The following is a 12087-nucleotide window of genomic DNA, read 5'->3' as shown; positions in this document are numbered from 1 at the left end:
AGATGGCAGGTCTTTCATATGAAGAAAGACTGGATGAACTGGGCTTGTACTCGTTGGAATTTAGAAGATTGAGGGGGGATCTGATTGAAACGTATAAGATCCTAAAGGGATTGGACAGGCTAGATGCGGGAAGATTGTTCCCGATGTTGGGGAGGTCTAGAACGAGGGGTCACAGTTTGAGGATAGAGGGGAAGCCTTTTAGGACCGAGGTTAGGAAAAACTTCTTCACACAGAGAGTGGTGAATCTGTGGAATTCTCTGCCACAGCAAACTGTTGAGGCCAGTTCATTAGCTATGTTTAAAAGGAAGTTAGATATGGCCCTTGTGGCTACAGGGGGTATGGAGGGAAGGCTGGGTTCTGAGTTGGATGATCAGCCATGATCATAATAAATGGCGGTGCAGGCTCGAAGGGCCGAATGGCCTACTCCTGCACCTATTTTCTATGTTTCTATGTTTCTATGTTTCAGACCTTTTCAACGTCTCAAGCACCTCCTCCTTGGTTACAGAAACTACACTCACCTCTATCTCAATTTTTTGGCATACTGATGGTATCTTCCACAATGAAGACTGGGGGGAAAATATGTTTGTCCACCATTTCTTTGGCTCCCATTAATACCTCTCCAGTGTTATTTTTCAGTGGTCTGATATCTTCTATTGTCTCTCTTTTACTCTTTATATATCTGAAAAAAACTTTTGCTATCCTCTTTTGTATGAGGCTAGCTTCCCTTCATATTTCTTTATTCTTTGGAGTGTAGAAGGTTGAGGGGGGACTTGATAGAGGTGTTTAAAATTATGAGGGGGATTGATAGAGTTGACGTGGATGGGCTTTTTCCATTGAGAGTGGGGGAGATTCAAACAAGAGGACATGAGTTGAGAGTTAAAGGGCAAAAGTTTAGGGGTAACATGAGGGGGAACCTCTTTACTCAGAGAGTGGTGGCTGTGTGGAACGAGCTTCCAGCAGAAGTGGTTGAGGCAGGTTTGATGTTGTCGTTTAAAGTTAAATTGGATAGCTATATGGACAGGAAAGGAATGGAGGGTTATGGGCCGAGTGCAGGTCGGTGGGACTAGGTGAGAGTAGGAGTTCGGCACGGACTAGAAGGGCCGAGATGGCCTGTTTCCGTGCTGTAATTGTTATATGATTATATGGTTATTATCCTGTTGTAGAAGCTATCCTCTCTTCGTCTTCAGCTTTTTCTTTAACAGATGGTGTGATGTTTGCTTCCAGAATTTGCTGGTATTTAATTGAATATTCCCTGTGCCACTGGCTGCAACACAAGCCCAAAGCATGGTCGATCCACCCCCGTGCTTAACAGTTGGAGAGGTGTTCTTTTCATGAAATTCTGCACCCTTTTTTCTCTAAACATACCTTTGCTCATTGTGGCCTAAAAGTTCTATTTTAACTTCATCCGTCCACAGGACTTGTTTCCAAAATGCATCAGCCTTGTTTAGATGTTCCTTTGCAAACTTCTGACGCTGAATTTTGTGGTGAGGACACAGGAAAGGTTTTCTTCTGACGACTCTTCCATGAAGGTCATATTTGAGCAGGTGTCGCTGCACAGTAGAACAGTGCACCACCACTCCAGAGTCTGCTAAATCTTCCTGAAGGTCTTTTGCAGTTAAACGGGGGTTTTGATTTGCCTTTCAAGCAATCCTATGAGCAGTTCTCTTGGAAAGTTTTCTTGGTCTTCCAGACCTCCACTTGACCTCCACTATTCCTGCCATTTCTTAATTACATTACGAACTGAGGAAACGGCTACCTGAGAACGCTTTGCTATCTTCTTATAGCCTTCTCCTGCTTTGTGGGCATCACTTATTTTAATTTTCAGAGTGCTAGGCAGCTGCTTAGAGGAGCCCATGGCTACTGATTGTTGGGACAAGGTTTGAGGAGTCAGGGTATTTATAAAGCTTTGAAATTTGCATCACCTGGCCTTTCTTAATGATGACTGTGAACAAGCCATAGCCCTAACAAACTAATTAAGGTCTGAAACCTTGGTAAAAGTTATCTGAGAGCTCAAATCTCTTGGGGTGCCCAAACTTTTGCATGGTGCTCCTTTCCTTTCTTTCACTCTAAAATGGTACAAAACAAAAATAATACACTAATCTTGCTTAAAATGTTGAAAAGAATGTTTCATCTTTAACTTTATGACTTTTGGAGATCAGTTCATCTTCTACTCACTTAGCTATTCACAGTAACAGAGATTTTGACTAGGGGTGCCCAAACTTTTTGCATGCCACTTATCTCTGTGTGTGTGACGAGAATAAGCCAATTAACAACACCAATACCAATGAAGGAGGGGTTCTTTCGATCCCCCTTTCAATGAGGCAACAATGGGCAGAACAGCCTCCCCTCCAGGGTGCCTTCTCCCCACCCCGCCGCCCCACCGGCTTTCCGGATTCAAATAATTGCTTGTGAACTCAGGAAACAAGCGAAGCAGGCAAGATCATATTAAACTTTATTGTGATTCAAACAAATGGCGGGTCAGGATGAAAGGCAAGAGGAGGCCACTCGGCCCATCAAGTCTGTTCTAACACTCAGCAAGGTCCTGTCATATCTTCCATCGCTGCCCGACCCCCATCAAACTAGAAGACATTGGGCAGAATCAGGCCATTCAGCCTGTCGAGTGTGCTCTGACATTCCATCATGGCTGATTTATTATCCCTGTCAACCCCATTCTCCTGCCTTCTCCCCATAACCTTTCACACCCTGACTAAACAACCTCCACTTTAAATATACACAGTGATTTCTCCTCCACAGCTGCTGGCACTGATTTTCACAGCTCTTCCCCAATTCCCTGAATATCTAGAAATTGACCCACTCCACTTGCATTTACCCCAGGGACGGAGATGACAGCACCCATGGGTGCCATGGGTGCAGCCGCCGACTGGCAAGAGTTTCTGAGGCCGGATGGTCACATTCTGGAGGAGGGGTGAAGACTGTCGGGTCTCGGATCCCAACTGTTATGTTCATGAACCTGGAAACAGAGGCGGAGATGTAGGAACAAACATCGGGTCCCAGAGCCTCCCAACAGGTCGTCATGGGCAGCAACACCCGACCAACGGAGCCCAGGGACAGCGAGGAGTTTAGAGCGGGGAGCGGTTTACAGAGACAGGGAGGGGTGTAGGGACTGGAGGGGTTACAGAGACAGGGAGGGGTGTAGGGACTGGAGGGGTTACAGAGACAGGGAGGGGTGTAGGGGATGGAGCGGTTTACAGAGACAGGGAGGGGTGTAGGGGCCGGAGCGGTTTACAGAGACAGGGAGGGGTGTAGGGACTGGAGGGGTTACAGAGACAGGGAGGGGTGTAGGGACTGGAGGGGGTTACGGAGACAGGGAGGGGTGTAGGGACTGGAGGGGGTTACAGGGACAGGGAGGGGTGTAGGGGCCAGAGGGGGTTACAGAGACAGGGAGGGGTGTAGGGACTGGAGGGGTTACAGAGACAGGGAGGGGTGTAGGGACTGGAGGGGTTACAGAGACAGGGAGGGGTGTAGGGGATGGAGCGGTTTACAGAGACAGGGAGGGGTGTAGGGGCCGGAGCGGTTTACAGAGACAGGGAGGGGTGTAGGGACTGGAGGGGTTACAGAGACAGGGAGGGGTGTAGGGACTGGAGGGGTTACAGAGACAGGGAGGGGTGTAGGGACTGGAGGGGTTACAGAGACAGGGAGGGGTGTAGGGGATGGAGCGGTTTACAGAGACAGGGAGGGGTGTAGGGGCCGGAGCGGTTTACAGAGACAGGGAGGGGTGTAGGGACTGGAGGGGTTACAGAGACAGGGAGGGGTGTAGGGACTGGAAGGGGTTACGGAGACAGGGAAGGGTGTAGGGACTGGAGGGGGTTACGGAGACAGGGAGGGGTGTAGGGACTGGAGGGGGTTACAGGGACAGGGAGGGGTGTAGGGGCCAGAGGGGGTTACAGAGACAGGGAGGGGTGTAGGGGATGGAGCGGTTTACAGAGACAGGGAGGGGTGTAGGGGCCGGAGCGGTTTACAGAGACAGGGAGGGGTGTAGGGACTGGAGGGGTTACAGAGACAGGGAGGGGTGTAGGGACTGGAGGGGTTACAGAGACAGGGAGGGGTGTAGGGGATGGAGCGGTTTACAGAGACAGGGAGGGGTGTAGGGGCCGGTGGGGTTTACAGAGACTGGGAGGGGTGTAGGGACTGGAGGGGTTACAGAGACAGGGAGGGGTGTAGGGACTGGAGGGGTTACAGAGACAGGGAGGGGTGTAGGGACTGGAGGGGTTACAGAGACAGGGAGGGGTGTAGGGGATGGAGCGGTTTACAGAGACAGGGAGGGGTGTAGGGGCCGGAGCGGTTTACAGAGACAGGGAGGGGTGTAGGGACTGGAGGGGTTACAGAGACAGGGAGGGGTGTAGGGACTGGAAGGGGTTACGGAGACAGGGAAGGGTGTAGGGACTGGAGGGGGTTACGGAGACAGGGAGGGGTGTAGGGACGGGAGGGGGTTACAGGGACAGGGAGGGGTGTAGGGGCCAGAGGGGGTTACAGAGACAGGGAGGGGTGTAGGGGATGGAGGGGGTTACAGAGACAGGGAGGGGTGTAGGGACTGGAGGGGGTTACAGAGACAGGGAGGGGTGTAGGGGATGGAGCGGTTTACAGAGACAGGGAGGGGTGTAGGGGCCGGAGCGGTTTACAGAGACAGGGAGGGGTGTAGGGACTGGAGGGGTTACAGAGACAGGGAGGGGTGTAGGGACTGGAGGGGGTTACGGAGACAGGGAAGGGTGTAGGGACTGGAGGGGGTTACAGGGACAGGGAGGGGTGTAGGGGCCAGAGGGGGTTACAGAGACAGGGAGGGGTGTAGGGACTGGAGGAGTTACAGAGACAGGGAGGGGTGTAGGGGAGGCAGGGGGTTGCAGAGACAGGGAGGGGTGTAGGGGTCAGAGGGGGTTACAGAGACAGGGAGGGGTGTAGGGGATGGAGAGGTTTACAGAGACAGGGAGGGGTGTAGGGGCCGGAGCGGTTTACAGAGACAGGGAGGGGTGTAGGGACTGGAGGGGTTACAGAGACAGGGAGGGGTGTAGGGACTGGAGGGGGTTACGGAGACAGGGAGGGGTGTAGGGACTGGAGGGGGTTACGGAGACAGGGAGGGGTGTAGGGACTGGAGGGGGTTACAGGGACAGGGAGGGGTGTAGGGGCCAGAGGGGGTTACAGAGACAGGGAGGGGTGTAGGGGATGGAGCGGTTTACAGAGACAGGGAGGGGTGTAGGGGCCAGAGCGGTTTACAGAGACAGGGAGGGGTGTAGGGACTGGAGGGGTTACAGAGACAGGGAGGGGTGTAGGGACTGGAGGGGGTTACAGAGACAGGGAGGGGTGTAGGGACTGGAGGGGTTACAGAGACAGGGAGGGGTGTAGGGACTGGAGGGGGTTACAGAGATGGGGAGGGGTGTAGGGGTCAGAGGCGGTTACAAAGACAGGGAGGGGTGTAGGGGCCGGAGGGGGTTACAGAGACAGGGAGAGGTGTAGGGGCTGGAGGGGGTTACGGAGACAGGGAGGGGTGTAGGGACTGGAGGGGGTTACAGGGACAGGGAGGGGTGTAGGGGCCGGAGGGGGTTACAGAGACAGGGAGGGGTGTAGGGACTGGAGGGGGTTACAGGGACAGGGAGGGGTGTAGGGGCCAGAGGGGGTTACAGAGACAGGGAGGGGTGTAGGGACTGGAGGAGTTACAGAGACAGGGAGGGGTGTAGGGGAGGCAGGGGGTTGCAGAGACAGGGAGGGGTGTAGGGGTCAGAGGGGGTTACAGAGACAGGGAGGGGTGTAGGGGATGGAGAGGTTTACAGAGACAGGGAGGGGTGTAGGGGCCGGAGCGGTTTACAGAGACAGGGAGGGGTGTAGGGACTGGAGGGGTTACAGAGACAGGGAGGGGTGTAGGGACTGGAGGGGGTTACGGAGACAGGGAGGGGTGTAGGGACTGGAGGGGGTTACGGAGACAGGGAGGGGTGTAGGGACTGGAGGGGGTTACAGGGACAGGGAGGGGTGTAGGGGCCAGAGGGGGTTACAGAGACAGGGAGGGGTGTAGGGGATGGAGCGGTTTAAAGAGACAGGGAGGGGTGTAGGGGCCAGAGCGGTTTACAGAGACAGGGAGGGGTGTAGGGACTGGAGGGGTTACAGAGACAGGGAGGGGTGTAGGGACTGGAGGGGGTTACAGAGACAGGGAGGGGTGTAGGGACTGGAGGGGTTACAGAGACAGGGAGGGGTGTAGGGACTGGAGGGGGTTACAGAGATGGGGAGGGGTGTAGGGGTCAGAGGCGGTTACAAAGACAGGGAGGGGTGTAGGGGCCGGAGGGGGTTACAGAGACAGGGAGAGGTGTAGGGGCTGGAGGGGGTTACGGAGACAGGGAGGGGTGTAGGGACTGGAGGGGGTTACAGGGACAGGGAGGGGTGTAGGGGCCGGAGGGGGTTACAGAGACAGGGAGGGGTGTAGGGACTGGAGGGGTTACAGAGACAGGGAGGGGTGTAGGGGAGGGAGGGGGTTACAGAGACAGGGAGGGGTGTAGGGGTCAGAGGGGATTACAGAGAAAGAGAGGGGTGTAGGGGCTGGAGGGGGTTACAGAGACAGGGAGGGGAGTAGGGGTCAGAGGCGGTTACAGAGACAGGGAGGGGTGTAGGGGCCGGAGGGGGTTACAGAGACGGGGAGGGGTGTAGGGGCCGGAGGGGGTTACAGAGACAGGGAGGAGTGTAGGGGCCGGAGGGGGTTACAGAGACAGGGAGAGGTGTAGGGGCCGGAGGGGGTTACAGAGACAGGGAGGGGTGTAGGGGCCGGAGGGGGTTACAGAAACAGGGAGGGGTGTAGGGGCCGGAGGGGTTACAGAGACAGGGAGGGGCGTAGGGGCTGGAGGGGGTTACAGAGACAGGGAGGGGTGTAGGGGCCAGAGGGGGTTACAGAGACGGGGAGGGGTGTAGGGGCCGGAGTGGGTTACAGAGCCGGGGAGGGGTGCAGGGGCTGGAGGGGGTTATAGAGACAGGGAGGGGTGTAGGGGCCGGAGGGGGTTACAGAGACGGGGAGGGGTGTAGGGGCCGGAGGGGGTTACAGAGACAGGGAGGGGTGTAGGTGCTGGAGGGGATTACAGAGACAGGGAGCAGTGTAGGGGCCGGAGGGGGTTACAGAGACAGGGAGAGGTGTAGGGACTGGAGGGGGTTACAGAGACAGGGAGGGGTGTAGGGACTGGAGGGGGTTACAGGGACAGGGAGGGGTGTAGGGGCCGGAGGGGGTTACGGAGACAGGGAGGGGTGTAGGGACTGGAGGGGGTTACAGCGACAGGGAGGGGTGTAGGGGCCGGAGGGGGTTACGGAGACAGGGAGGGGTGTAGGGACTGGAAGGGGTTACAGAGACAGGGAGGGGTGTAGGGGAGGGAGGGGGTTACAGAGACAGGGAGGGGTGTAGGGGTCAGAGGGGGTTACAGAGACAGGGAGGAGTGTAGGGGCCGGAGGGGGTTACAGAGACAGGGAGGGGAGTAGGGGTCAGAGGCGGTTACAGAGACAGGGAGGGGTGTAGGGGCCGGAGGGGGTTACAGAGACAGGGAGGGGAGTAGGGGTCAGAGGCGGTTACAGAGACAGGGAGGGGTGTAGGGGCCGGAGGGGGTTACAGAGACGGGGAGGGGTGTAGGGGCCGGAGGGGGTTACAGAGACAGGGAGGGGTGTAGGGGCCGGAGGGGGTTACAGAGACAGGGAGAGGTGTAGGGGCCGGAGGGGGTTACAGAGACAGGGAGGGGTGTAGGGGCCGGAGGGGGTTACAGAAACAGGGAGGGGTGTAGGGGCCGGAGGGGTTACAGAGACAGGGAGGGGCGTAGGGGCTGGAGGGGGTTACAGAGACAGGGAGGGGTGTAGGGGCCAGAGGGGGTTACAGAGACGGGGAGGGGTGTAGGGGCCGGAGTGGGTTACAGAGCCGGGGAGGGGTGTAGGGGCTGGAGAGGGTTACAGAGACAGGGAGGGGTGTAGGGGCCGGAGGGGGTTACAGAGACGGGGAGGGGTGTAGGGGCCGGAGGGGGTTACAGAGACAGGGAGGGGTGTAGGGGCTGGAGGGGATTACAGAGACAGGGAGGGGTGTAGGGGCCGGAGGGGGTTACAGAGACAGGGAGAGGTGTAGGGACTGGAGGGGGTTACAGAGACAGGGAGGGGTGTAGGGACTGGAGGGGGTTACAGGGACAGGGAGGGGTGTAGGGGTCAGAGGGGGTTACAGAGACAGGGAGGAGTGTAGGGGCCGGAGGGGGTTACAGAGACAGGGAGGGGAGTAGGGGTCAGAGGCGGTTACAGAGACAGTGAGGGGTGTAGGGGCCGGAGGGGGTTACAGAGACAGGGAGGGGAGTAGGAGTCAGAGGCGGTAACAGAGACAGGGAGGGGTGTAGGGGCCGGAGGGGGTTACAGAGACAGGGAGGGGAGTAGGAGTCAGAGGCGGTTACAGAGACAGGGAGGGGTGTAGGGGCTGGAGGGGGTTACAGAGACAGGGAGGGGTGTAGGGGCCGGAGGGGTTACAGAGACAGGGAGGGGAGTAGGGGTCAGAGGGGGTTACAGAGACAGGGAGGGGTGTAGGGGCCGGAAGGGGTTACAGAGACGGGGAGGGGTGTAGGGACTGGAGGGGGTTACAGAGACAGGGAGGGGTGTAGGGGCCGGAGGGGTTACAGAGACAGGGAGGGGTGTAGGGGCGGGAGGGGGTTACAGAGACAGGGAGGGGAGTAGGGGCCAGAGTGGGTTACAGAGCCGGGGAGGGGTGTAGGGGCTGGAGGGGGTTACAGAGACAGGGAGGGGTGTAGGGGCCAGAGTCGGTTACAGAGCCGGGGAGGGGTGTAGGGGCTGGAGGTTGTTACAGAGACAGGGAGGGGTGTAGGGGCCGAAGGGGGTTACAGAGACGGGGAGGGGTGTAGGGGCCAGAGGGGGATACAGAGACAGGGAGGGGTGTAGGGGCTGGAGGGGGTTACAGAGACAGGGAGGGGTGTAGGGGCCAGAGGGGGTTACAGAGACAGGCAGGGGTGTAGGGGCTGGAGGGAGTTACAGAGACAGGGAGTGGTGTAGGGGCCGGAGGGGGTTACAGAGACAGGGAGGGGTGTAGGGGCTGGAGGGGGTTACAGAGACAGGGAGGGGTGTAGGGGCTGGAGGGGGTTACAGAGACAGGGAGGGGTGTAGGGGCTGGAGGGGGTTACAGAGACAGGGAGGGGTGTAGGGGCCGGAGGGGTTACAGAGACAGGGAGGGGTGTAGGGGCTGGAGGGGGTTACAGAGACAGGGAGGGGTGTAGGGGCCGGAGTGGGTTACAGAGCCGGGGAGGGGTGTAGGGGCTGGAGGGGGTTACAGAGACAGGGATGGGTGTAGGGGCCGAAGGGGGTTACAGAGACGGGGAGGGGTGTAGGGGCCAGAGGGGGTTACAGAGACAGGGAGGGGTGTAGGGGCCAGAGGGGGTTACAGAGACAGGCAGGGGTGTAGGGGATGGAGGGAGTTACAGAGACAGGGAGTGGTGTAGGGGTTGGAGGGGGTTACAGAGACAGGGAGGGGTGTAGGGGCTGGAGGGGGTTACAGGGACAGGGAGGGGTGTAGGGGCCAGAGGGGTTACAGAGACAGGGAGGGGTGTAGGGGCCGGAGGGGGTTACAGAGACAGGGAGGGGTGTAGGGGCTGGAGGGGGTTACAGAGACAGGGAGAGGTGTAGGGACTGGAGGGGGTTACAGAGACAGGGAGGGGTGTAGGGGCCAGAGGGGTTAAAGAGACGGGGAGGGGTGTAGGGGCCGGAAGGGGTTACAGAGACAGGGAGGGGTGTAGGGGCTGGAGGGGGTTACAGAGACAGGGAGGGGTGTAGGTGCCGGAGGGGTTACAGAGACGCGGAGGGGTGTAGGGGCCGGAGGGGGTTACAGGGACAGGGAGGGGTGTAGGGACTGGAGGGGTTTCCAGAGACAGGGAGGGGTGTAGGGGAGGGAGGGGGTTACAGAGACAGGGAGGGGTGTAGGGACCGGAGGGGGTTACAAAGACATGGAGGGGTGTAGGGGCCAAAGGGGGTTACAGTGACAGGGAGGGGTGTAGGGGCTGGAGGGAGTTACACAGACAGGGAGGGTTGTAGAGGCCGGAGGGGGTTACAGAGACGGGGAGGGTTGTAGGGATCGGAGGGGGTTACAGAGATGGGGAGGGGTGTAGGGGAGGGAAGGGGTGACAGAGACGGGGAGTGGTGTAGGGGCTGGAGGGGGTTACAGAGACACGGAGGGGTGTAGGGGCCGGAGGGGGTTACAGAGACAGGGAGGGGTGTAGGGACTGGTGGGGTTGCCGAGACAGGGAGCGGTGTAGGGGCCGGAGGGGGTTACAGAGACAGGGCGGGGTGTAGGGGCTGGAGGGGGTTACAGAGACAGGGAGGGGTGTAGGGGCCGGAGGGGGTTACAGAGACAGGGAGGGGTGTAGGGGCCGGTGGGGTTACAGCGACGGGGAGGGGTGTAGGGGCGGGAGGGGTTACAGAGACAGGGAGGGGTGTAGGGGCCGGAGGGGTTACAGAGACAGGGAGGGGTGGAGGGGCCGGAGAGGGTTACAGGGACAGGGAGGGGTGTAGGGGCCGGAGGGGGTTACAGAGACAGGGAGGGGTGTAGGGGCCGGAGGGGGTTACAGAGACAGGGAGGGGTGTAGGGGCCAGAGGGGGTTACAGAGACAGGGAGGGGCGTAGGGGCTGGAGGAGGTTACAGAGACAGGGAGGGGTGTAGGGGCCAGAGGGGGTTACAGAGACGGGGAGGGGTGTAGGGGCCGGAGTGGGTTACAGAGCCGGGGAGGGGTGTAGGGGCTGGAGGGGGTTACAGAGACAGGGAGGGGTGCAGGGGCTGGAGGGGGTTACAGAGACAGGGAGGGGTGTAGGGGCCGGAGGGGGTTACAGAGACAGGGAGAGGTGTAGGGACTGGAGGGGGTTACAGAGACAGGGAGGGGTGTAGGGACTGGAGGGGGTTACAGGGACAGGGAGGGGTGTAGGGGCCGGAGGGGGTTACGGAGACAGGGAGGGGTGTAGGGACTGGAGGGGGTTATAGGGACAGGGAGGGGTGTAGGGGCCGGAGGGGGTTACGGAGACAGGGAGGGGTGTAGGGACTGGAGGGGGTTACAGAGACAGGGAGGGGTGTAGGGGAGGGAGGGGGTTACAGAGACAGGGAGGGGTGTAGGGGTCAGAGGGGGTTACAGAGACAGGGAGGAGTGTAGGGGCCGGAGGGGGTTACAGAGACAGGGAGGGGTGTAGGGGCCGGAGGGGGTTACAGAGACTGGGAGAGGTTTAGGGACTGGAGTAGGTTACAGAGACAGGGAGAGGTGTAGGGGCTGGAGGGGGTTACAGAGACAGGGAGGGGTGTAGGGGCCGGAGGGGGTTACAGAGACAGGGAGGGGTGTAGGGACTGGAGGGGGTTACAGAGACAGGGAGGGGTGTAGGGGAGGGAGGGGGTTACAGAGACAGGGAGGGGTGTAGGGGTCAGAGGGGGTTACAGAGACAGGGAGGAGTGTAGGGGCCGGAGGGGGTTACAGAGACAGGGAGGGGTGTAGGGGTCAGAGGGGGTTACAGAGACAGGGAGGAGTGTAGGGGCCGGAGGGGGTTACAGAGACAGGGAGGGGAGTAGTGGTCAGAGGCGGTTACAGAGACAGTGAGGGGTGTAGGGGCCGGAGGGGGTTACAGAGACAGGGAGGGGAGTAGGAGTCAGAGGCGGTAACAGAGACAGGGAGGGGTGTAGGGGCCGGAGGGGGTTACAGAGACAGGGAGGGGAGTAGGAGTCAGAGGCGGTTACAGAGACAGGGAGGGGTGTAGGGGCTGGAGGGGGTTACAGAGACAGGGAGGGGTGTAGGGGCCGGAGGGGTTACAGAGACAGGGAGGGGAGTAGGGGTCAGAGGGGGTTACAGAGACAGGGAGGGGTGTAGGGGCCGGAAGGGGTTACAGAGACGGGGAGGGGTGTAGGGACTGGAGGGGGTTACAGAGACAGGGAGGGGTGTAGGGGCCGGAGGGGTTACAGAGACAGGGAGGGGTGTAGGGGCTGGAGGGGGTTACAGAGACAGGGAGGGGAGTAGGGGCCAGAGTGGGTTACAGAGCCGGGGAGGGGTGTAGGGGCTGGAGGGGGTTACAGAGACAGGGAGGGGTGTAGGGGCCAGAGTCGGT

The 12087-nt window shown here is 59.3% G+C and overlaps 1 protein-coding gene across 1 annotated transcript in view; it reads right to left on the bottom strand.

Moving 5' to 3' along the window:
* Positions 1-2435: 2435 nt before the first annotated feature.
* Positions 2436-12087, bottom strand: part of LOC134339685 (mammalian ependymin-related protein 1-like) — a 91950-nt gene continuing 82298 nt past the window's right edge. The window contains exon 7 of the mRNA XM_063036386.1: positions 2436-2971. Within this exon, the coding sequence (XP_062892456.1) occupies positions 2827-2971 (145 nt within the window). The 3' untranslated portion in view covers positions 2436-2826. The remainder of the gene's footprint in view (positions 2972-12087) is intronic.

The sequence above is a fragment of the Mobula hypostoma genome, chromosome 30, assembly GCF_963921235.1.
Source record: "Mobula hypostoma chromosome 30, sMobHyp1.1, whole genome shotgun sequence".
In the NCBI taxonomy this organism is placed as follows: Eukaryota; Metazoa; Chordata; class Chondrichthyes; order Myliobatiformes; family Myliobatidae; genus Mobula; species Mobula hypostoma.
The sequence above is the reverse complement of the archived record's forward strand: the minus strand, read 5'-3'. Positions and strand labels throughout refer to the sequence as shown.